The sequence below is a fragment of the Carettochelys insculpta genome, chromosome 26 (assembly GCF_033958435.1).
Source record: "Carettochelys insculpta isolate YL-2023 chromosome 26, ASM3395843v1, whole genome shotgun sequence".
NCBI classification, from domain to species: Eukaryota; Metazoa; Chordata; order Testudines; family Carettochelyidae; genus Carettochelys; species Carettochelys insculpta.
The window spans coordinates 2,080,282-2,105,129 of NC_134162.1; the positions used below are offsets into that span (position 1 = coordinate 2,080,282).

The 24,848-nt window shown below is 62.5% G+C and overlaps 1 protein-coding gene across 2 annotated transcripts in view; it reads left to right on the forward strand.

Annotated features, from left to right (window-relative positions):
* The window catches only part of ELAPOR1 (endosome-lysosome associated apoptosis and autophagy regulator 1), a 55,448-nt gene that overhangs the window by 25,507 nt on the left and 5,093 nt on the right, over window positions 1-24,848 (forward strand). For both annotated transcript variants that reach the window (XM_074977359.1, XM_074977357.1), the window contains exons 3-19: window positions 1,153-1,345; window positions 3,460-3,607; window positions 4,271-4,351; window positions 4,680-4,785; window positions 4,873-5,022; window positions 7,470-7,558; window positions 9,437-9,614; window positions 10,112-10,240; window positions 10,750-10,840; window positions 11,308-11,413; window positions 12,174-12,311; window positions 12,658-12,912; window positions 13,851-14,024; window positions 16,327-16,507; window positions 21,023-21,119; window positions 21,428-21,529; window positions 23,679-23,805. In XM_074977359.1, the coding sequence (XP_074833460.1) occupies window positions 1,185-1,345; window positions 3,460-3,607; window positions 4,271-4,351; window positions 4,680-4,785; window positions 4,873-5,022; window positions 7,470-7,558; window positions 9,437-9,614; window positions 10,112-10,240; window positions 10,750-10,840; window positions 11,308-11,413; window positions 12,174-12,311; window positions 12,658-12,912; window positions 13,851-14,024; window positions 16,327-16,507; window positions 21,023-21,119; window positions 21,428-21,529; window positions 23,679-23,805 (2,313 nt within the window). In that variant the 5' untranslated portion in view covers window positions 1,153-1,184. The remainder of the gene's footprint in view (window positions 1-1,152; window positions 1,346-3,459; window positions 3,608-4,270; window positions 4,352-4,679; window positions 4,786-4,872; window positions 5,023-7,469; window positions 7,559-9,436; window positions 9,615-10,111; window positions 10,241-10,749; window positions 10,841-11,307; window positions 11,414-12,173; window positions 12,312-12,657; window positions 12,913-13,850; window positions 14,025-16,326; window positions 16,508-21,022; window positions 21,120-21,427; window positions 21,530-23,678; window positions 23,806-24,848) is intronic.

A 24,848-nucleotide genomic window follows, 5' to 3' on the forward strand; every position in this document is an offset into this window, starting at 1 on the left:
TCAGGGGCTGGAGATGGATGGCAGGAGGCAAATCATAGAAGAGTAGGACTGGAAGGGACCTCGAGAGTCCATCAAGTCCAGCCCCCTGCCCTCATGGCAGGGCCAAGCACTTTCTAGACCAGCCCTGAAAGCCATCTAGCTAACCTCTTCTTAAATATCTCCAGTGATGGAGACTCCACCACCTCCCTTGGCAAATCGCTTGATCGTTGTCTTCAGTCCCACCCCCTGGGGCACCTGGCAATGGTCACTGCCGGCAGACGGGCTGCTGGGCTGGCTGGACCTTTGGTCTGACCCGGTATGGCCGTTCTTATGGCCATAGACAAACCATACTGGTTGTACTGTTACGAGGAAAGCGCAGGTGTAGACTGGACAATGCTGTGCACTTGTGAGCAGTTTGGGCAAAAGGGTCCCCAAGGGAGAAAATCCCTCAGGAGCCCAAGAGAAGTTGCCATCTGGGCAGGTGGAAGGACACTGAGACCCACCCACAGGCAAATGCACCAGGACTGCGGGCAGGTCCCCGTTGGAGGCACATGGAGAAGTGGAAGTGTTGTACATGCCGCAGGTATCTAGTTAGGGGAGAGGGTCTTCGGCCGTGCAGGTGGAATGGCTCAGACACACCCTGGCCCAAAGGACTCTGCCTAGACTGGTCCAAGGGCCCAGCCTCTCAGCCCTCTGCTCGGGGCAGGTTTCCCAGCCCGTGTGACACGGGAACTCAGGCTGGCCCCTGGCTGTGCCCCCTCCGCTCCGTGGGGCTCGCCCCCAAGGCTGTGCCAGTGGGCCTGGCAACGGCTGCTCTTGGACGCTGGGTTGTGCTACATGCCCCGTCATGGTCATGTTGGACACAAGCCCGGGTCTCACTGGGACTGGGCGGATGCAGCGTGGCTGGTATTCTCTGCGACCGGCGACTGCTGCGGCTGCCTGGCCCGGGTTCTAGTCCAGCCACTGGCGAGCTGGGAATAGTGCAGTACCTGAGAGCCAGGCTGTGACCATCTGCTCCCCAGCCTGTCAGTCAGGGTAACAGCCCACCCTGCAGCTCCATGCTGGGCGTCTGCCCATCTGGCCTCCCAGTGCAGTGCAGGAGCTGGGGAGTCCCTGGCTGAACCTCCTTCCCGGCCCCTTCCTCTGAGCTCTCTCGGGGCTTCTCTGTTGCAGCTTTCTCCTGCAAAGCAGGGCAGTACCTGGACATGAAGGAGCAGGCCTGCAAGCCCTGCGCCGAGGGCCGGTACTCCCTCGGCACCGGCATCCGCTTCGATGAGTGGGACGAGCTGCCCCACGGCTTCGCCGCCGTCACCGCCAGCCTGGACATCGACGGCAGCTTCTCTGAGTCGGCGGGGAACTGCTCTGGGTGAGTCCCCCGGGAAAACCAGGCTTGGCTGGAACGGGCCAAAGCGGGGTCAGCTCCTCCTTGCCCCTCATGCTGCCAGTGAGGCTCCTCCTGATTTACGCCGGGGAGGGAGGGAGGGAGTCAGGCCCGGCGAGGGTACCTCTCAGGCCCGCTGGGGGAGGGAATGTGGCTCTCGTAACTGCGTCACCGAAAGCGGGATGTGATCCTAGTGCCCGTGAGCGCTTACAAGCAGGGCCGGCGGCTCCGGGCGTTTTCTGCTCAGCGGCTCGTTAGGGGTTAGACATTCTGGGCAGCCCTGTTGTTACTGAACAGCCGGGAGAAGCTGCGCAGTAGCCCCCAGGGAGTGACCCGGAGACCGACGGGAGCTGGAAATGTTCTCCGCAGCCATGCTTGGAGATGCCAGAGGCCGCTGGGACGTGGCAGGGCTGGATGCGACCCTCCCGCTGCCCCTGACTGAGCCCTGGCTGGTAGGTCTGGTGCACTGCAGCCGACAGCGTGAGAGGGGCAGGCCCTGCTTGGGAGAGGACCAGAGGGAATGTGCTGCCCAGCTCCCTCCGGGGCCATTTGGGCTAAAAAAGCGTCTCTGATTTCTTCCTTCCCCTCAGTCCCCTGCCTTGTTCGGGCCCTTCCCTGCAGGGGCTGTGGGTAGCCAGCAGGGCAGGAGTGTGAACCCCGCTCTCGGGAGTCTGCTCTGGCCCAAGCCCTGCGGTTGCGGGGCTCTGGAGCTTTGCCCTGTCAGGCCCCCAGCTCAGGCCTGTGAGGTTCTGTGGAGCAGACAGCCCTGCCTCAGTCTCCCTTGCCTGCGCCACTGGCTAAGCTCAGACCCTCATAGCAAACAAACCCCAAACTCCATCCCCCGCTTGGGCCCCTCGTCGCCTGCCCACCGGTGTCCCCTGCAGCCCTGAGTCCAGGAGCCCGGCTCCTCCCCAGCTGGGGTCTTCAGCCTTCCAGGCGAGCTGGTTCAGGCTGAGCCCTGCCCTTGCAGGCTCCTTGTTACGCTTGTGAGAAGCAGGCGGGATGGGTCTCAGGGGAAAGGCAACGCCCGCGTTTGTTGGAGGTACAATGGCAACACTTACGTGTGCAGGTGAGACAGATACACACACACACACACACACACACACTCTTGTAGCCGTTACCAACAGTCGCTCCCCCGTAACGTCACTGGCCAGGCAAGTTACGAGTAGAGCCAGGCACCGCCGAGCTGGTGCTCCGATGGTGACGAGACCCGGAGTCCCCTGGCAAGAAGCCCAGATTTATAGTAGCTCCCCTGTCTTGCAAAGTCATCACATGCATATGCAAAATGAGCGAGAGCCATCACATGCATACGCAAAATCGGTGTGAGTCATCACATGCATATTCATGAGCCGCCTGTGGCACCTTCTTTGGTGGGGAGGGGGCTGTCGTACTGCTGCCACATCCCTCTTCAAAGAGGGGCTTCCCAAGGCCGGCGCTCACTGCCGCTGCCATCCGTCTGTCCCCTCTTCAGTCACTGAGCCGCTTCACAGGCCTCATTGTCCTGGACCTGGCGTCCGTCCCGGCCCCAACCCTTGCAGCTGGCCGGAGGTGCTGGTCATTCCTGCCTTCTCCGGGCATGCATCAGTCACTCTCCAGGGCCGTCAGTGCCGAGCCGGGGAGAGCTACCACCAGCTGGCACCACAGGGCTGGCTGGGACTATCAGAGCTCCATGGCCCAGCCCACTGCTGAGCTTGCTACGCCCCCAGGAGCCGGCGGGAGATTTGCTGAAGAAGGGGCTGCAGGGTTTGGCCGACTGGGGGCACGGGGCAGGGCGTGTGTTTCTATAAGGAGGCTTAATACAAAGTTATACTTACACACACACGTACCTATGCACAAAGCTAAATGGCCGTGAAGGTTCTACGTGGAAAGACTTAATACGGAGATTAGTAGGAGATGATTCACATTCAGGAAAACGATTAATACAGAGATGTGTCTACAGCTTTGGCATGGCTGGCCGGCCTCAGGCCTACTGGCCCTTCCCAGGGCAGCCACCTGCCACCCCAGCCCTGAAGGCTGCCGGCTGGATCTGTGCTGGTTTGCCCCTGTATCTCTCCCTCCCCAGCGCTGCGCTCCCTGACTGGCTCTTCCCGCTGCGCCAGGTCGACCTGGGTGCCCCGGGGGGACTATGTGGCCTCTAACACGGATGAGTGCACCGCCACCCTGATGTACGCCGTCACCCTGAAGCAGTCCGGCACTGTCTCCTTCGAGTACCTCTACCCCGACAGCAGCATCGTCTTTGAGTTCTTCGTACGTCCCTGGGGCTGGCGCTGGCCCTGGCCGGCTCAGTGGGGATTGAACCGGGGGCTGTTGCAGCCTGAACGGAAGGGCCCAGCGGGGACAACCATGGTGGAGGCGGGTTCCTGGCCTCTGAAGTGGCTCAGGCACTGCTAGAGGGGCCATCCAGGGGCTCTCTGAGCCCCAGGAGGAAACATGCACGGGGGGGGGGGTCCCTGCCCACCCTCTGGCTCAGCAGGACGTCTGTGGGTGCCCTTAGGCCTCTCTTAGTCACCAGCTCCATGGGGCTGCGGCAGAAGCTGCTCCGGTGCTGTGGGGTGGGGTGTGGGTGGGCAGGGCCCCAGAGGGCAGGGCAGCTCAGGGCCTGGGCTGGCCGGTGCATCAGTGCCACATCTCAAGGGCAACAAGAAGCCCTGTGGCACCTTATCGACTAACAGATATTTTGGAGCATGATCTTTCGTGGGCAAAGACCTGCTTCGTCAGATGCCTGAGTCATCTCAAGGCTGGGGTGGAGCATTGTGTGCTGGGACGTGTAGTCTCTGGGAGGTGCCTGCAGTAGATACCCACCATGTCAGAGAGCCCAGGGGCAGGGCCCTTTGTGAGGGAGTGCCAGCGTCCCTCGAGAGCTGGCCAAGGTGCCCGGCGTGCTTCCTCAGCCCGGTTCCTGCGGCTTAGGTGCAGAACGACCAGTGCCAGCCGGCGGTGGAGGAGTCGCGGTGGATGCGAACCACGGAGAAGGGCTGGGAGTTCCACAGCGTAAGTGGGAGCCAGCGACAGGGTCTTTCTCTGCCCAGCCCGGCGCAGCTCCCTGGGGGCACGGCTGGCTGCAGAGACCTGGCCGGTGTCTGCGCTCCCAGCCAGCCAAGCTCCCTGGGGCCGGGCGGTGAAAATCCCCCCAGTGGCTGCTGGAGTGACACTCACCCCGCAGAGTCCCAGCTCTAACCACTGGGCATCGCCCCGCCCCGTGTCAGCCAGCTCCTTGGCGGACCCCGCACGGTGAGCTCTGCCCGGCCCTTCGGCTCCGGCGAGGTCCCGTTTTGTGCCGGGCCCTGACCTGCCCCGGGGGTCCCAATTAATCTCCTAGGTGGAACTGAATCGCGGCAACAACGTGCTGTACTGGAGAACCACGGCCTTCTCCATCTGGTCCAAGACCCCCAAGCCTGTGCTGGTGCGCAACATCGGCATCACAGGTACGGAGAGGCCAGGCTCCCCCGCCGCACCCTCGCCCCAGTCACGCCCGGTCTGAGCCGAGCATGTGTCCTTCCCCTCTGCCCCAGGGGTGGCCTACACGTCAGAGTGCTTCCCCTGCAAAGTGGGCACTTACGCCGCCAGCTCAGGAGCCTCCTTCTGCCAGCTGTGCCCAGCCAACTCCTACTCCGGCAAGGGTGCCACCTCCTGCCAGCCGTGTGAGTCAGACACCTACTCAGGTAAGGGGCTGTGTGTTCCCACGCCCGCCCTGCGACACCATGGCCCAGACCAAGGAGCCCTGCTGGGCTCGTGCCGTGCCAAACTCCCCCCCGCGCAGCTCAGAGGGCCAGGCACAGCCTTTGATGTACTCCATCTGCCCATGGCACTTCCTGTTCTCTGCCCACCCGTGGGGGCACCTGGCTGTGCCTGCCTCGCTCCCAGCAGTGCCCACGGAGCCTGGCGTGCACCTGGGCTCTGCCTCGGGCACTGCTGTCCCCTCAGTGCTCGCTGAGCGACGGTGGAGGTGGCTGCTTGCTCATGGGAGGTTGGCGTCATGAGAGGGGGGCCCGAACCTCTGGGATCCTTCTCCCACCCCGTGGGGCAAAAGGGCCCAGGTCAAAAGCGCTGGGGGCAGAGGCAGGTCTGGTGTTACAGCAGAAAACCAATCAGGTGTTTCGAATACCCCCCGGCTCTCTTCTCTGCTTGGAAACAGCCTGTCCCTCCTGGCCCCGAGCCAGCCGGGGAGCCCCAAACCCTCCCGTTGGTCAGGCCTGATAGAGGGGGCGGTTTCGTCGCAGCATTCCTGCGGTGGGATGGTGCATTTGCCAGGGGAGCCCGACTCGGGAACGTGGCACGGCAGGTAGCCCAAAAGCAGGCCACCTCCCTGCCCGGCCCTTAACCACCACCTGCCCGATGTCCTACAGCACCTCCAGGACTAGAACCTGGGCGTCCCGCTCAGTGCTCCCTCCACTGGGGGACACGTGGCTGGCTTGGCTTCAGCCGTGTCAGTTTGCGGTACCAGCAGCTCCCAGGGGCTGCAAAGCACTGGGTGAGCAAAGCTCCGCCGGGAAGCCGGGGCCTCAGACTGCACAAATATTTGCCGAGAGAAGCACATGCTAGTTTCCGCCCTAGCTGCCTTCCAGCAATTGCGGCCGCAGACGTCTGGGCAGGGCCCCTGCTCTCCCAGTTGGCTGACAATGGCCAGGGCCAAGCCCTGCAGCCCCTTCTCTGGCAAATCTCCCCCTGGCGCTCGGGGCGTAGCGGGGCAGCAGCAGGTTGGGCTGTGGAGCTCCAAGAGCCCCTGGCAGCTGGCTTGAGAAACAGCCCCTGGAGGAGCAGCCGGGCTGCCGGACGCACAGCTGGAGCGGACCAGAGCACAGCCAGGAGCAGCTCTGACAGTTCCAGCCACCTGCCTCCCGGGAGGGCGCCGGCCGCAGCCGGCCTGAGGGGTTCTGAGGCTCGTACAGCCTGAGCATTGCCCTGGGGAGGGGAGGGCAGAAACAGGGCAGGGCAGCTGTGGGGGGGAGCAGGCCAGGGGACTGAGGCCATGGGGCCGGGGGCTGGGAGAGGGCTGGGGAAGCAGAGCAGAGCCAGAGCACTGGGGCTGCTTGAGCTGGCAGTGTCCTTAGCCGGTGCCAGGCACACCCAGCACAAGGCAATACTTCCCGTGGGGCAAAGGGGTGCCTGAGGCAGCCACCGTTGTGTGTGTGCTGGCGGACGGCCCCGGCCCTGGCCAGAGCAGCACGGCAGGTCTGTGGGCTGCAGCGCTGTGCTGGGCTGGCTGGCTGCCCTGTCGGGAGGCGGCAGGGGCGAAAGTGGGGTGCTGTGTGCCCCACTGCGCCAAGAAGGAGCCGCCCAGCATGGGGTGCCCCCCCTGCAGAGGGAGGCGCAGCTGGATTCCTGCAGGCTGGCCCAGGCCCCAGGCGGCCCGGCAGGTTAAAGGGGAGGCTCGGGGGTGCCCGCTGCCTGCCCGGTTCCTGCTCAGTGGGGCTGGAGCATTCTGAGGAGTGGGGGGTGCTGAAATCCAGCACCTAACGCCTGGCCGCTCCCTCCCCGGGCAGAGGCTGGGAGCAAAGCCCCCCGGTGTGGGGCAAAGGCAGAGCTCCAGGGTGGCAGCTGGGCCATGAGTGGCTGGAGGTTGGCACAAGGCCATGAGCCTGGGGTACTTCAGCAACCCCCATGTGCCTCTACACCCCCGGCCCCCTGCCCACACCCCACCACGCCCGTCCCAGCCGCCTGCCCTGTGCCCCCCGTGGGACTGCAGTACAGCAGTGCAGGAAGAAGTGGAAGTTACTTCCCCCTGCAGTGGGGCAGCCTCTCATGGGCCAGGGTCTGACCTGACTGGCTGTAGCAGCAGCTGAGTCACCCCAGCACCTTCCGAGCAGAGGGTCTGTGGGCCAGATCGCAGGGTGAGGCGCTGGGGGGAGCGCAGGCCGGGGCAGAGCTGGGCTCGGTTCCCTCCAGGGGCTCTCCCCCCGCCCTCTGTGCCGGCAGAGCCCTGGGGTAGCCAAACCCCCAGCCCCTCGCGCATCCCAGTGGGGGTCAGTCAGCGAGCAGCAACTGCTCTGAGGCTCCTGGACCCCGCACTCGCAAATGGGGCCCCCGAACGCTGCGCAGAGCCGGCCCCGCCTGCCCCTGGGACTTTGGGCTGCCGCGCTCTAACCGCACGCTTTCCCTTTGTGCCAAGACCCCAGCTCCAGCTCCTGCAAGCCACGCCCGCCCTGCACCGACGAGGACTATTTCTACACGCACACAGCCTGCGACGCCTGGGGAGAGGTATGTGCCAGCCTGTCTCACTGTCCCGGGAGTCACCTGTGATGCTCAGAGCGCGGCCGGTGGTTGCTACTGAAAGGGCGCCACGGACTTAAGTCGCGCTCCTGCCTGCAGAGCTTTCCTGGCCTCTGTTATGCCCAACGGCTGCAGAGCGCGCCGGGTGTTTGCCAGGCACCTCTGGCAACCTCTGCCCTGGGTCCGTCTGGCTGCTCCCTCCCCTGGCCAAGAGCGAGGCAGCTCCCTGGCTGGGGGCGCCCTTCCCACCCCACCTCAGGCAGGCAGGCTGCCTCCCTGGGCACCCGGACCCTGCCGTGGCCTGGCGACTGGCTGTGGGAATAAGGGCTGGCAGCCGTCAGGGCCTCACGCCGCCCAGCCTGGGTGCTATGCGGAACATAGCCAGGACCTCTGGCAGGCTCAGAACTGCCCCATTGCTCTGCCCTACAGCCGGGGTCTCCCGCTCTCCATCCGCAGGCAGAGCTGGAGGGAGACGGCCCCTCCTGGCAAGAGCGAGACACAAGACAGGTCCCTGCCCTGACTCCTGCTAAGCCCCTCTCGGGAACAGGGCAGGCCCTGGAAACGCCCTGTTGCCACTGGGGGCTGGTGTGGGATGGACCCCAGTGATGGGTGGCACCCCGCCTTCCCCCACGTGCTCTGCTCCAGCCAGTTCTTCGGCCTCCGCTCGTCCTGCCCTGTTCCCCAGCTGCCCAGTCACACCAGGGCTCTCGCTGCACCTCGTGGGAGTCAGGACACGGCGGCTGGGCCTGGCGGGGCCGTGTGACTTGCCCTGTCTCTCGGGCCGGCTCTGGCGGAGCTGGGAGATGAACCCTGGTCTCTGGGTGCTTGGCTGATGCTCTGAGCACTGGGCCATTCCCCGAGGTTAGGGACCGGTCCAGCTCAGGATGTCTCCCTCACCTCTCATCCCCCTCTGCACAAGAGCCTCAGCCGCATTGGGGTTTGGTGCTCCCAGCCATGTGCTGGCTCTGGAGGAGGTTGGCTGGAGGCTGGGCTGGCGAGTGGGCTGCAGCTGTACGTGGGTGTCACTAACGCTGCTGGGAAAAGCACAACGCGGGTGGAAACCAGTGGGATCCTGCAGCCCTGCGAGTGGGCACCAGTAGACAAAACGTCTGCTGGCCGCAGGCTGCCCAGCGCAGGACCAGAGCGCTGCATGTGGTGGTCCTGGGCTGGCAGAGCGGCGTGAACCAGCCAAGAGCATACCAGCGTCATCGAGAGCAGCCACAAGGCTGCTCTGCCTTCATTGCCCCACGCAGCTCCTGGCCATCCTGGCATTGAGCTCCCAGGCTCTGTTAAAGCCCCTCCCTTCACCTCTGTGCAGGGTTATGGTCTGATGCCCCATCCTAGGGGTGGGAGCTGGGCTCGGGGAGTCCATGCTGCTGGTTTCCAAGCCCAGCTCTGCCTCTGCCTTGCCATGCCGCCTGGGGGAAGCGTTCTTCCCAGGCGCGTGGGGAGGGTCGGCTGACAACTCCGCGTGAAGCTTGGGGACCCTCCAGTGAAAGGGGCATAGACCTGCACCCTGCTCCTGCACCCTGTCGGCAGGCTGGCTCCGGGGGGGCCGGGCAGATCCAGGGTGCTTTCCGACTAGGAAGACATCCCCACACTCCCCCGTTTTGTTTGTCCAGGAGTGGGGCTGGGCTGGGCGCCGAGCAGCGGATAGCAGCATGTATACTCCGACTCCCAGTGACTGCTGCTCCCCCGGCCAGGGCCCCCACATGCAGGGAGCCCCCAAGGTCCTTCCTCCGCCCCGCTGGGATTGCTCACCGCTTGCTGCCTGGCTGGGTCCCGCGCGCCTCCTGGGGGTGATTAGCATTTGTCTCCCTTCGAAGCTGGCGCAGTGCCCCTCACCGGCTCTCTGCGCTCCTCCAGACCCAGCTCATGTTTAAGTGGGCCGAACCGAAAATCTGCAGCGAGACCGTGCCCACCGCTGTGTTCCTGCCCGCCTCCGGCATGAAAACCAAGTGTCCGCCGTGCAACCCCGGGTTCTTCAAAGCCAACTCCAGCGCCTGTGAGCCCTGCCCGGCCGGCTCCTACTCCAATGGCTCCGGTAACGCCGGCCTGGCCCCGGTGGGGCAGAGCGCCAGCCGTGCTCCGTGGGCCAGGGAGGTTGGGCTCCTCAGTCCAGGGCGAGTTGCTGGCATAGCCTCTCCCATGCTGCTAAACGGGAAGGTGGCTCTGAATAGCTTCCAGGGCCTAGGACTGGGTGTCTCGCGTGGAGAAGAGCCGCTGGCTTGCCACCGGAAGGAGCATTCAGCTCTCCTGCCTCGTGCAGGGCAGAGAACCAGGGTGGCTCCTAGCCTGTGTGCCCCACACTTCCCCTCCGTGGGGCAGTGCCCCTGGGCTCAAGCCCAACCTGCTCCAGCTGCTGGCCCTGCCAGCCTGTTCGTGGACCCCCTGCCCTCACCCTCTGACCCTGGGGTGTGCACCCAGCTGGGGAGAAAGGTGCCTGGGGGGGGTCAGCCAGCTGGAGACAGCCAGTGCCCACTCCTGCTGCATTGGGCACAGCCTGCACCACCCAGAGTAACAGGGCCCCCTTTCCCCCAGGCTGCATCAGCTGCCCTGCGGGGACCGAGCCGGCACTGGGCTTCGAGTACAAGTGGTGGAACACGCTGCCGGCCAACATGGAGACCACTGTCCTCAGCGGAGTCAACTTCGAGTACAAGGGGCTGGCAGGTACCGCGCGGTGCGTTCCCGGCGCGCCCTGCGCCTGGCGCCATCCGTCCACGCAGCCCCGGCCCAGGCGATGGCAGCCGCGGGGCCTCGGGTCGCTCGCGCTTGCAGGTGGCATGCGGGGGGCAAGTCCCTGCAGTTGTCATCCTGGTACCGTGCCTTGTGTAGCCGGACACAGGTCAGGCTCCTTGGGGTCCCCCCCGTCCCCTCCCGGTGGCCCTGCTTTGTGCCGCTCACCACAGCAGCAGCCGGCCTGTGGCTGGCGCCCTGCCCGTGCTCTGCCAGTACCCAGCGGGACTCCCACCACAGCCCGCGGCGGGAGCGTGGGGTGTCCAGGGGCAGGTGAGAATTCTCAGCTTGCCCTCTGCACCTCTCCCCCTGGGCAAGGCACCGCACAAGGCCCTGGTGGGGCGCGATGCCCTCGCCTGGGTCTGCCCAGAAGCGTCCCGGTGGCACTGCCTGGGAGCCCCCGGGGCGTGACCGGCTCTGACACTTGGCATCTGCTGTGCCAGGCTGGGAGGTGGCTGGCGACTACGTATACACGGCCGCGGGTGCCTCCGACAACGACTTCATGATCCTGACGATGGTGGTGCCCGGGTTCAGGTGAGAGCCGGGACGGCGCAGGGCACAGCCTGGGGCCAGCACGCCTCAGGGCACAGCCTGGCACAGGCAAGCCGGTGGGAAAGGCTGCCCTTGCCCCAGCGCAGGGCCATTCCGGCCCGACGGGGCCTCGTTGGGCCAAATGCTGTGCAGACAAGCTCCAAGCTGACAGCCTGGCCCGACCAGGCGGTTTAGTTAGGGACAGCCCTGGTCCTGCCTTGGCCTCTGGCTGCTCTCCACGGTGTGTCCCCAGCCCATGTGTGTGTGGGGAGCGCTGGGCAGCTCGTGGAGCTCCATGGGCCAGGGCGGGTCCCCTGTGCCGTGGTCGGGGAGAGGGCTGGAGCCCCAGCGGTGGGGGTCTCCTCTGCAGTGTCGGAGCTGGGAGGTGCTGGGCGTGGGGGAGCCCGTTTTACACCCCCCGCCCCATGGGTGTGCCGCCCTCGCCAGCGCCTGACCCGCTGCCTTGGCAGGCCCCCGCAGGCCGTGGCGCAGGACGGCGAGAGCAAAGAGGTGGCGCGGATCACCTTTGTCTTTGAGACCGTCTGCAGCCTGAACTGCGAGCTGTACTTCATGGTGGTAGGTCAGCGCTGCTGCCTCCTGTGGGGCTCCCCTCCCACAAGGGGCCTACGCCCCGCGCTCTGCCTCCGAGCGGCATCCAGGCCCCAGGCCAGCTCCGGCTCCGGCTGCCGAGCGGCTCCTCAGCGACACATGGGTGGGTCTCGGCTGAGCCTCTGGGGGGCACGGATCCAGGCACCTGGCTCCCACAATGGCAGCCTCAGCAGTGGGGCCAGGGCCCAGTTCGGCCCGTGGCTGAGGGGCTGGGGCCGAAGCCTGGGCTAGGGGCTGGCTGTCTCCGTGGCTGTCCCTGCCCCCAAGGCTGGGAGAGTGACCCCAGGAGAGGGGGAAGAGCCTGCGGCTCACCCCACCCAGCTATTACCCCCGCCCTCCCCTGCTGTGCACTCCCACCCCCGCACCATGGGCCGGGAGCGCTGCCGGGTGGGCGTGAGCCGTGGCTGAACTGCTCCACAAAGGGTTAACGCTGAGTGGGCATGGGAGTGTCCCTGCCCCGGCCTCCGATTGGTCTGCTGAGGGGCGCGGGCCTCACTTCCGCCCTCTCATTGGCCGGCTGAGAGCATCGGCTGGGGAAGCTGAGGCAGGCGGGCGTCCGAGTTCACCGCCCAGATGGTCCCCTGCGCCCAGGCGGCTCTCGGAAAGGTGCGCGGCCGCGCCCGGCTGGGCTGGGAGCTGGGAGACCCGGCCGCGGCAGGGCCGTGGGGCTGGGTAGGAGCGACCAGTGCCCGCTGAGCAGCCCTCCCGCTTTCCCGCCCCGCGGAAGGGTGTCAACTCCCGGAGCAACACGCCCGTGGAGACCTGGAGGGGTTCCAAAGACAAGCAGTCCTACAGCTACGTGGTCGAGAAGAACGCCTCCGTGAGCTTCACCTGGGCCTTCCAGCGCACCGCGTCTCACCAGGAGGTGAGAGGGCAGCGGGGCTGGTCCCAGAGCTCCTGGCTCCCCCGGGCCTGGAGATCCTCGGTGCCTGCCTGCCCCTGGGCTGTCCGGCAGGTCCGCTGAGTGGGGTCCCTCCCACGCGGCTGCCCTGGTTCCAGACACGGCCTCCCTTCCCGCCCAGTCCCGTGAGCCCTGGGGCATCTCTTCCCACACTCCCACCCTCACGGGGGCAGCAGGAGCAGCGCCCCGGCGTCACCGCGGCAGCCCCGGCCAGGCCCCACGCTGGGACCGTCCCCTCGTCTTCCTGCCGTGTGGCCCCAGCACAGGCCGAGCTCGGGCACCGCAGGTTCACGGGGCCCCTCTGTTCCAGGGAAGGAAGTACACGAAGGACGTCGCCAAAATCTACTCCATCAACGTGACCAACGTCCTGGGCGGGGTGGCCTCTTACTGCCAGCTCTGCGCCCTCGAGTCCTCGGGTTCCTGCACTGCCTGCCCACCCGGGCACTACATCGAGCGCACCTCCGGCCCCTGCCGCCCCTGCCCGCCCAGCACGTACCTGAGGGCCCATCAGCCCTACGGCAGTCAGGCCTGCATCCCCTGCGGCCCCGGCGCCAAGAGCAACGAGGTGTCTTCCCCTGCACGCCCCTCCCCCCCCCCCACGCGACCTGGGCTCGCGCGCCAGGTGCTGCGCAAACGCACCGACTTAGCGCCGCTCTGCACAGGCCAGTGCTGCAGCCTCGGAGGTCCAGGGATGCCCCGGGCGGGCGGGAGGCTGCAGGGTCCCGGTCTGGTCCCTGGCAAGGGAGCCTGTGGCGCCCCCAGCAGGAGCAGCTAGTAGTGGATGCACCAGGGAGGCTGCTGGCTGCGTGTGGTACCGGGCTGCTAAGATCCGGTCGTCAAGGCCTGCCCTGCCTGTACCTTCCTGCTGGCCGTGCGTCGGCTGGGCCAGTTCTGCCACAGTTCCACTGAGCAGGCCGGCAGCTCCCCCCCGGTGCGGAATGGACGACATCCCAGCAGCCTGGGCCTCGCTGCAGTTATCACCTCCGAATTCTTTCCTCCCCCTCCTCCCCTCAGATTTTGCTGCCTTGAACTTAGCTCTGGTAACGTTGGAGTGGGGCAGGACAGGCTCAGAACTGCGCCCAGGTTAGGGGGTGTATGCGCAACCATAAATAGGCCTGGTTCATTGTCCCCCGGCCGTCGGGGCACCTGGGCAGAATGCACAGCACAAGGGGTCTGGGCGGGGGACGCCTGGGGCGAGTCCCCTGGTTGGCACAGGCTCCCATGGCCATGGCCTCTGTCCCCTGGTCTGTGACACAGGATTAGGGCCCTGCCCACCTGTGAATGCAGCAAGAGTCTGAGCCACCCACACACCAGAGTGGAGGGAGCCACGTAAGGGCCTGAGCTGGATGGACAGGTTACCCGAGAGGTCCCTGTCGAAATGCCACGTTCCTCCACGTCAGGGTCCCCGTCGCCTGTGACATCGGCCCTGGGGTTGGCCAGTGCGCCCGGAGCCGGCAGCAGCTGGAGGGGCTCACGCCGGCTGCTCGGCATGTTCCTCCCCAGATCCAGTCGCTGTGCTACAGCGACTGCCACTTCTCGCTGGACAAAGCCGGCAGGACCCTGCAGTACGACTTCTCAGCGCTGGCCAACAGCACGTCCTTCACCATCGGGCCCAGCTTCACCTCCAAGGGCCTGAAATACTTCCATCACTTCAACATCGGCCTGTGTGGGAACCAAGTGAGTGCGTCCTCGGCCAGCCCCACTGCCTGGGGGCTTGGGAGGGGATTCAGCCAGTGCAGCTCTGCACAGCTTAGCCCACGCCACAGGCCTGGCGTGGTGGCAGGTGGTGGTCACGCCGGAAGAGCTTTAATGACGCCAGCAGTCAGGGCCTTGGTTTGCGTTGTCGTGCATTTAGATAGGAACGTATGAACAGCCCGGCTGGGGGGACAAATGATCCATCTGGCCCAATCCTGTCTGTGACAGCAGCCGATGCCAGGAGCCCCAGAGGGCGAGAGCAGAACAGTCCCCTAATCGTCCTCTGATAGCCATTCCCAGCCCTCACGCACAGAAGCCAGGGACACCCCCCACCCAGCCTGGCTAACAGCCCTGCATGGACCCATCACGACACCCTCCACAGGACGGCTGTGAGTTGGGTCGTGACCTCCACGTCCTTGGGTCTGCTGTAAACCTGCTACTTATTATGTCCTTGGGTGAGTCCTGGTTCCTGTGTCGTACGACGGGTTAAAGAACACGGCCCTGGTCACTTGCACCACACTGAAAAACTCACACTCAGGACAGACTGCATGAAACGGGGCGCGTGCCTCCCTGAACGTGTCATCTCTCCCTAGAGCCACCAGGCCAGTGACAGAAGAACTGGCACCACACTGGTTAAGCAGAAGCCAGATTCAGCCCCCCAAGCCTCTTAATCTGCTGCAGAGGGGGCAGAGCTTCAAATGCTGCCCTGCCCCGCCCCCAGCAAAACCTCTCAGCTCCTATTGGCCAGAAACCAACCAATCAGAGCTAAGAAATCATACTGCACTGCTCCCACCCCGGCTCCTGGGATGTCTGTTGGGTCAGTTTCCTCATTGAATGCCCAGCACTGAAATTCAACAGCACTTATAAATGTGTCACGAGGCCAGCGGTTCTTCACCTGGGGTGCACGCACCCCGCGGGGGTGTGAGTTGCCCTTTCTGGCGGTGTGAGACCTGCCAGATTTATTTTAGAAGGTAAATCATTGAGCTGGAGCACAAGACCTATGAGGATTTGGAATTGAGCTTGTTTAGTTTACAGAAGAGAAGACTTAGGGGTGATTTAATAGCAGCCTTCAACGTCTTGAAGGGAAGCTCTAAAGAGGGTGGAGAGAAACTGTTCTCAGTGGTGTCAGATGGCAGAACAAGGAGCAATGGTCTGAAGTTGAAGAGGGAAAGGTCTAGGTTGGATATTAGGAAAAACTACTTCACCAGGAGGGTGGTGAAGTACTGGAATGCGTTGCCTAGAGAGGTGGTGGATTCTCCATCCCTCAAGGTTTTTAAGCCCTCGCTGGGACAACTTAGTGGGGGTTAATCCTGCTTGAAGCAGGGGGCTGGACTAGATGACCTCCTGAGGTCCCTTCCAGCCCTAGGATTCTGTGATTCTGTGAAAACTCAAATTAAGCGCAGGCACGTAAGTGCAACTACTTTGTTTCGTCAAAGCTATCTATTCATTAACAGTGTACGTTTTTAAAACCATAAAACTATTTTACCTCTATTTAATATGCATGTAAAAGTGGATAGGCCCCCCACCTCCATTTCTGATTTTTGATACGGGGTGCGAGAACATGTTTGGAGAACCAGAGGGGTGCAGGCTGCAGTAACGGTTAAGAACCACAACACCAGCCGTCGTCTGCCGTGATGGGGCGTAACCGAACGGGACTCTTCCAGTTCAGCTCCTTCCAACACTTCACCAGTTTATATCATCTCATTATGAGGGGATTGAGAATCCCCCTTAGTAGATGCAGTCAAAGCCTCCCCCGACCCCCACCTTGGTGTGAAGTGAAGGATCCCAAAGCACTTTGAGAAATACAGTCGTTGCCCCCCCAAGACATTGCTGGCGTGCAGGCGGTAGGCGGTGTGCACCAGCCCAGGGGCAGGGCGCTCTAGTTGGCTGCTGAGGACCAGTGTTGCGTAGCCTGTGATGAAGAATTCGGGGAGGTAAATGACTTCTGGTGACTTGTAGCCGGTGCCAGCGAGGCCCACGGAGCCGGGACGGGGGGGCTCTCTCAAAGGGCTGCCAAGTGGCACCATCCACACACGACTTGCATTTCAAATGGGCTCCGTTCAGTGCAGCTGAGCGCGCAAGCTGGGTGAGGAGTTTGCAGGTCAGGCAGGGCCTTCAGAGGTGAAATCTCCCCAGCTCCAAGCACCCGCTCAGGCTGCCGCAGCCTGGGAGAGCCCAGCACACAAATAGGCTCTCCCACAAGTGGCTCCAGCTCAGCCCCCCACACCGCACATGGCAAGCGCTGGTGCTGGATGGGAGCTGACCACTTTGCTCCTTACCCCAGGGATGGAAGACGGCCACCTGCACGGACAACGTCACCGACATGCGGGTCCCTGACCGGGCAGCCGAGTTCTCAAAATCCGTCACCTCCTACGTGTGCCAGTCCATCATCGTCCCCTCTGAGGTCAGGGGCTACAAATCGGTGGTGTCCTCTCAGCCCGTCAGCCTGGCCGACCGCCTCGTAGGTATGTGCAGCTGCTCCTGCTTAAGGGGCAGGGTCCCTGGCCCGGGCGTGAGGGTGACTTGCATCCTCTACCATGGCTGGAGAGCTGGGGTCACTGACACCGGGCAGGGCAGGGTGAGTCCAACCTGCAGTCCCCATGCTAGGCCCCAAGTCTGGTGAAAGGCACCTTCTCAGTCTTAGCTCAGGAACCTACTGCTGCTGCTCTGAGAGATGTCCCTGTCTTTTAACACCAGGGCACCTCATGCTCCTCGGATGGGAGATTTTAGGCCCCCACGTCCGTGTGGCCTGGGCATGCGCCTTCCCCACCTCGTGTGCTGTGTGGGTGAGCCACTCGCTGTTCCTCTGAACTGCCTTGGCCTGAGGAGCTAAAGCTGTATCTCCTTACGATGGTGCGCTCGCTCCAGCCAGCCTCTGCTTCAGCCCAGGGACTCCCCTTGTACCACAGAACCCCGCAGGCCCCCCTCAGGAAAACACCCCCAGGACCTTCCGAGGCAAAGCAAAGAGATCCTCTCAAAAAGTCGCTAGGAAGCGGCTTCAAATCCTCTGGGCAGAGAATTTACCACAAAGACAGTCCCCAGCTGAACTGACCATCGTGGAGACCACTGGTCAGCGGCTCGGCACCGGGGGCTGTAGGCTGCTCAGGTAGCTGCTGCTGCCAGCAACTTGAAGGACGGTAAGAGCTCAGGCTCTGGAGGTGCAAGGAGCACCAGTGAAACACTCATTCAATGCTGGTGAGGCCACCCATGAACTATTGTGTCCACTTCTGGGCCCCCCATTACAGAAAGGATGTGGCCGGACTGGAGGGAGTCCAGCAAAGGGCAAAAACAAAGATTCGGGGGCTGGAGCACGTGACCTGTGAGGAGAGGCTGAGGGATTTGGGCTCGTTTAGTTTACAGAAGAGTGAGGGGCAATTTGATAGCAGCCTTCAACTTCCTGAAGGGAGCTCTAAAGAGGAGGGTGAGAAACTGTTCTTGGTGGTGTCAAATGGCAGAAGAAGGAGCAATGGTCTGAAGTTACAGAGGGGGAGGTGCAGGTTGGATATAAGGAAAAACTCTTTCCCCAGGAGGGTGGTGAAGCACTGGAATGTGTTACCTAGAGGGGTGGCGGAATCTCCATCCCTAGAGGTTTTTAAGTCCCAGCTTGACAAGGTCCTGGCTGGGATGATTTGGTTGGGGTTGGGCAGGGGGCTGGACTAGGTGACCTCCTGAGGTTCCTTCCAGCCCTAGGAGTCTGTGATTGTAAGCACTAGAGAGACCAGCTCTTCTGCACAAGGACTGGCCAAGTCCCTTTGGGCTTCCATGTCTAGTACTTCAGCTCCATGAGAAACCTAGACAACACCTGGCCTTTCATTGGGGCACAATGAGCTTCTGGTACCATCAGCTCCTTGTGGCACTGCCATCCCTGCACCTCTTCCTTCACCAGCACTGCGCACTGTCCCAGCACCACAGGAGTTTCATTTTCCCAGAGACGTGACGGTTTCAGAAACACTCGAATTTCCCCAGCTCGGCCCGGACACACCCCCTGCACCAACCACTTTCCTTCTTTGGAGATGCGCATGATCTGGCCAGGACTTCTCCACCTCAGCTCACCGGTGGAGAGGAGGTCTTCCCTACCTCTGTCCAGGCTCTCCTTTGCACTACCAATCCGGAGATCTCTATAGACCTAGCTAACAAGAGAGACCAGCCCCCGCAACTGGTTGGGACACTGTGGGGTGCCCCAGCCTTGTCATTTGCACCACCTCAGTGGCCCTTGGGTGACTTATTCCCACCAAGGTTTGAGGACTCCTGATTAGAGTGACCATATTGTTCTATGGCAAATGCTGGACGCTGGCCTCTGGCTGCTGCCCCATGGTGAGGTACCAGGGATGGGGGTTTCGCAGCGGGGTGTTCCTGAGAATAGGGGCTCTAAAGCATTCGAACAGGGGGGCTGTGAATGTGGCCGCCACCTCACAGAAGGGGCCCCTGGCAGGGGAATGGGTGTGCCCTGCAGAGGAGCGTCTCTGAGGCAGGATCTGCCTTGCTGAGGTGCGGGCTGCCGGGGGATGAGGCAGGCGCCCTGCGGAGGGGCAGCTGCCCGGAGACACGGTGCTGGGGAACTGGAGACCCACAAAATATGGGACAATTTGCCCAGTTACTTAAGAGTCGGGATGTCTGTGCCGCAGCCCAAGCGAGGGACTGTCCCGTTAAAACCGGGGTGGATGGTCACCTGACTCCTGACGTGTCTTGCCAGAAGAAAAGAAGACCCCCTCCCTGCCAGCTGCTCTCCCCGGGTCCCTTGAGCCGCTTGACAAGACCACAGAGGGACAAAGGAACCTCCTTACGACCCGTATTTCTCCAGCTGCCCCTCCTTGCAGGCCGTGGCCTGCGCGCTCCTGGAACCGGCTGGCATGGCCCTGGTGGTGCCCCTTCAGGGAAGGGGCTCTGCATGCTGCCAATGCCTGTACATGTCCAAAAGCAGAAGCGGTTTGCAGGCTGGTGGGACTGGAAGTCCCTGCCCCCTCCACTTGGGGTGACAAAGCTCGGCTCCGCTAGCATGGCCGTCCCTGCGGCCTGGGGCTCTCGCCTTCCTCCCCTTGCCCAGGGGCTGGGTCCAGTCTGCCCCCAGCCCGAGGCACAGCACCTCCGCTGTGTACTCGGGAGTCTTCCTCCACCCCCCTTTGAGCTCTGTGCATGCAGACTGCATCCCTGGTGCTGTTGCTGCTGCTGCTCGAAGCCGGAGGACAGAGGGTCTCTCGCGGCAGATCCCCGCCCACTTCCGCCACAGCCCAAATCTGAACCCAGATTCCTTCCGACTCCCACGTACGTCTACCGCAGAGCCGGCTGGCACCGCAGGTGCCGGAGGGAGCCATCAGCAATCCCCCAGGCTGTTGCTCTCCACCTTGGGCAGAGCTGAGGGAAGCTCGGTGCCTGTCACAGGACCCCCAGCGGTGCCACCTGGGCAGTGACCGGCCATTCGCTGAACATTACACAAACACCAATGTCCTCCTTGGCTCCGCTGCGGTATCCTCACCCTCAGCTCGGCAGCCCGGCCCCCGGGGACTGGGGCAGAGCACCACAGGGCCCTGCTGGGAGGAGAGGAGGTGACTCACCTTGCGCGCTAGCTGTGCTGGGAGATGTGACCGCGCCTCCCCCGCCCCCCCCCCCCCCCCCCCCCCCCGGCAGCAGAGAAGGAACGGTGCACAGGGCATGTGGGGGAGAAGGTGCATGCACAGGCCACACCGGCACTGCTCCCTCAGTTTCTGCTGTGAGGTGCGTGGGGCGCAAACAGGGGTCCCCCAGCCCTGCCCCCTGGCTGCAGGCAGGAGTGACTCTCACTCAGCAGGGAGAACGGAAAGTTTATTCAGTGACAGAGGCCCAGCTCAGCACAGAGGTGTCAGTGCAGTAATCAGAGACAGTCATTCCAACCCGTCCTGGGGAGAGGAGCCCGAGGGGTGCCCCTCTGGGGTGTAGCTTCCCCCTTGCCCGGCTGGCTGCCTTCCGGCTCCCTCTCCCCTCCAGCTTCTCACTGCCGCCTCCAGTTCAAACCCAGCTCAGCTCCTCCCTCCTCTTTGTTCAGGGCAGAGGTGTTACCTGCCAGCCTAGGTTATAGCCCCAGGGTCATCCTTAGCTGCTGGGAGCTGCTCTGCCTGTCACACACACACACACCCAGCCTGACTCTCACACATGCACCCTCCCCCCAATCACAGTGCGAACATCAAGAGCGGAGAAACTGCTTTCGTAAGGGACCAGCCGCTCCCAGTCTCTGTTCAGTCCTCGGTTGATGGAGTCAATTTTGCAACTAAATTGCAGCTCAGAGATTTCTCTTTGCATTTTATCCTCGAAATAAAATTCCACCTCCACATTAGCAACTGACAATGGGCCACATCCCTCCTGACTGACCTGACCTGCTTCCTCCTCTCTTGATGTTCACAGCTCCACATTAACTGCCAATAATGGGCCACATCCACCCTGACCGAACAGACCTTGTCAGCTCCGGCCCTCCCCTTGACTGAGACCCCCTCTTTAAATCCTCCTGTGGAACCCCCCACGCATGCATCTGATGAAGTGGGATGAAGCTGATGCTCCAAAATATCTGTTCGTCTATAAGGTGCCACAGGGCTTCTTGTTCGTGTGGATACAGACTAACTAAGCTCCCCTCTGATACTCGGCACCATGCAAGTTCCTGCAGTGCTTCCCCCCACCCCTCAAGGCCGAGAGAGCAGGAGCCCCCCCGCTGCACCTGGGTGTGCAGCCTCCCCATTAGCACCAGTTTGTGCGCTGGGCTCGGCGGGCATGGGCTTCTGCCTGGGCGGCAGGTGGCAGCTGGTGTTGCGTCCCCCGGGCGCTGCTGCAGGAGCAGGGCTGCTGGCGGGCAGAGCACCGCCTGCAGAATGCCTGCTCCTGGGGCTGCCGCCGGGGAGGAGCTCGCTGGGGAGGCAGGCGGGGGCCAGCCCTGCTGGCCTGCAGCCCAGCAGCGCACATGCCGGGCGCAGGGCTGCTCTGCGCTGGGCTCCTCATCAGCTCGGGTGTCATTGCAGGGGTGACGACGGAGACAACCCTGGACAACATTACCTCCCTGCCCGAGCACTTTGCCCCCGAGAACGGGGCGGTGCCCGACGTGATCTTCTTCTATAGGTAATGGGGATCAGAAGCAGGGCTGGGCCCCGGCCCCTGCCCACCACCATCCCCGAGCCACCTCCCTGCAGAGCCTGTGCCAGGACCTCCCTTCCCCTCCCCAGGGAACCACCATCCTATCCATGGGCCCCTGGGCTGGGCCGTGCCCACGCCTGGCAGGGAATCCCTGCCCTCCCCTCCCGCTCTGTGCCCTGGTTGGGTGCCAGGTCCCTCCGGGCTGGGCCTGCCCTGTTACGTGCTGGGCCTCGCTGGGCCTTAGCATCGCAGCAGGCGGCTTGCTAAGCACGGGGCCTTTGTCCAACCTGCAGATCCCATGACGTGACTCAGTCCTGCGGCTCTGGGCGGGCCACGGCCATCCGCCTGCGCTGCAAGCCCTTGAAGGCAGGCCCGGGAGCCCTGTCTGTGCCAAGGTAAGCGCCAGGCCTGCAGGCACTTCCAGGCCCATGTCTCTCGAGGCGAGCTCACTCGGCACTCCCAGACCCTGGCTGGGGCTGGGGCTGGTTCCAGCCCAGCGTTGACCTGATTGGGTGCCCAGACTGGCAGTGTGCCAGCTGTGTCCAACAGGGGAGCCATGGAGCCAGCTGCCCCTGGACTTTGGAAAGCTCCCAGCAGCTCTGCTCCCAGACCTGCAGCAGCAGGAGCCCTAAGCTGCGTCTACACGTGCACGCTACTTCGAAGTAGCGGCACCAACTTCGAAATAGCGCCCGTCGCGTCTACACGCATCGGGCGCTATTTCGAAGTTAACTTCGACGTTAGGTGGCGAGACGTCGAAGTCGCTAACCTCATGAGGAGATAGGAATAGCGCCCTACTTCGACGTTCAACGTCGAAGTAGGGACCGTGTAGACGATCCGCGTCCCGCAACGTCGAAATTGCTGGGTCCTCCATGGCGGCCATCAGCTGGGGGGTTGAGAGATGCTCTCTCTCCAGCCCCTGCGGGGCTCTATGGTCACCGTGGGCAGCAGCCCTTAGCCCAGGGCTTCTGGCTGCTTCTGCGGCAGCTGGGGATCTATGCTGCAGGCACAGGGTCTGCAACCAGTTGTCAGCTCTGTGTATCTTGTGCTGTTTAGTGCAAGTGTGTCTGGGAGGGGCCCTTTAAGGGAGCGGCTGGCTGTTGAGTCCGCCCTGTGACCCTGTCTGCAGCTGTGCCTGGCATCCCTATTTCGATGTGTGCTACTTTGACGTGTAGACGTTCCCTCGCTGCGCCTATTTCGATGTTGGGCTGAGCAACGTCGAAGTTGAACATCGACGTTGCCGGCCCTGGAGGACGTGTAGACGTTATTCATCGAAATAGCCTATTTCGATGTTGGCTGCACGTGTAGACGTAGCCCTAGTGTAGACAAGGTGCTCCCACTTCAACAAGGCTGCGGCATACAGACCCCTGTCTGAGCTGGCACCGGAGCCCTCCCTGTGCTAGCACCGACCCAGGGGGGAGTAACTTGCCCTGGCAGTGGTGCAGAATGGCCCATTAAACCAGCTGGCCCAGCCGTCTGGCTCAAGGCAGAGTGGTTCATGCTGAAGCTGTGGTCTCTGGGGCTCCCCTGCTCCTCTTGCAGGGAATGAGCATCAGTTCAGGGCCCAGCAACATCCCCAGCTCGAGCACCAGCTACCTCCAGGTTCCAGAGCGAAGCTAGAACTGAGTTTGCAGAGTCGGGCTTGGCCCAATCTGCTGCCACAGCAGGGAGCTTCCAGTGCCTGCCTAGGGTGCCAGGGGTTCCCCTGCCTGCTGGACCCCCACGTGAGTGTCCCAGCTGCTGAGCCTGGGAGGGATTACAGGCAGGTCTCTTTGGGCTTCACTCCATTAGCCCCACAGGCCGGCCCAGGGCTGTTCCTGCGACACGTTTGAGCAAGAGGGCTGTTCATGAAGATCCAGCATAGGGCTCCTGTCATGGAGTCGGGGGGGTCCCCAGGCCCTGCACCCCCATTTGCAGTTGACATGACTCTCACTCCGCTGGAACAGCAGGAGGTTATGAGGCGACAGGGACACAGCGTAGCTCAGACTGGTCAGCACAGGGACAGAAGCCCTCAGTACCACCCATCTTGGGGAGAGGGGCCCAGAGGGGGTTCCTGAGCTGGGCCCTGGCCCCCTTCCTCCTTCTCCAGCCAGACAAGACCACCCCACTCCGCAGCTCAGTTCCAGTTCAAACCAGCCAGGCCCCTCCTCCCGCCTTTGTCCTGTTTCCTGGGGAAGAAGGGTGCTGCCTGGGTTACAAAGAGCCTGGGGCCCCATTGCCTATGTGTGACAAGTCCTCACGCCCAAACTGCCGCCACCACTACGGACCGATGGTGTGCCTGGGGAAACTGAGGCGCGCACCTCGGGTTGCTACAGGGCATCAGGAAACACGTGCAGTCCAGCTAAGGGAATCAAATCCTCACACACCCACTTTGTCACAGCTCCAGCGTGGCTCTGCGTGCCCGGTGCGCTGCCGGGCTGTGCCAGGATGGAGCCGGTCGCTGGCGGAGTGCGCCAGGCCCCGGCCGAGTCTGCGGGGCTTGGACATGCAGCGTGCTGTGCCTGGGCCCCAAAGTGAGCTAAGGAGCCTTCTGCTTTCTCCTGGCAGTAACTGCCCCGACGGGACGTGTGACGGGTGCACGTTCCACTTCCTGTGGGAGACCTCGGCCGCCTGCCCCCTCTGCTCTGCCCACGACTACCACGCCATCGTCAGCGCCTGCCTTGGGGGCATCCAGGTGAGTGGGGCGGGGGTGTCCCGCTGGCAGGAAAAACCAGAGGAGGTGAGCGAGCAGACAGGCTGGCACCCGCCGACAGGGCAGCCCCTCGGCTTGCTGGTCAATGAACTTATTCGTCAATGATCTAGAGAAAGGGGTAACCAGTTAGGTGGCAAAGTTTGCAGATGACACCAAACTGTTCAGGATAGTCAAAACCAAAGCAGACTGTGACTGGGCAGCAAAATGACAAATGAAATTTAATGTGGGTAAGTGTAAGGTAATGCACATTGGGAAAAATAACCCCAATTATACATGCAATATGATGGGGGCAAATTTAGCTACAACAGATCAGGAAAGGGATCTTGGAATTACAGTGGATAGTTCTCTGAAAACATCCACGCAGTGTGCAGCGGCAGTCAGTAAAGCAAACACGATGTTAGGAGTAATTAAAAAAGGGATAGAAAATAAGATGAAGAATATCTTACTTCCCCTGTATAAAACTGTGGTATGCCCACATCTCGAGTACTGCATGCAGATGTGGTCTCCTCAACTGAAAAAAGACATATTGGCATTAGAAAAGAGTTCAGAAAAGGGCAACTAAAATGATTAAGGGTTTGGAATGGGTCCCATATGGGGAGAGGCTAGAGAGACTGGGACTTTTCAGTCTAGAAAAGAGGAGACTGAGGGGCGATATGATGGAGGTATATAAAATCATGAATGGTGTGGAGAAAGTGAATATAGAAAAGTTATGTACTTGTTCCCATAATATAAGAACTAGAGGACACCAAAGCTACGTCTACACGTGAAGCCTACATCGAAGTAGCCTATTTCGATGTGGAGACATCGAAATAGTCTATTTCGATGAATAACGTCTACACGTCCTCCAGGGCTGGCAACGTCGATGTTCAACATCGACGTTGCGCAGCACCACATCGAAATAGGCGCAGCGAGGGAACTTCTACACGCCAAAGTAGCACACATTGAAATAAGGGTGCCAGGCACAGCTGCAGACAGGGTCACAGGGCGGACTCAACAGCCAGCCGCTCCCTTAAAGGGCCCCTCCC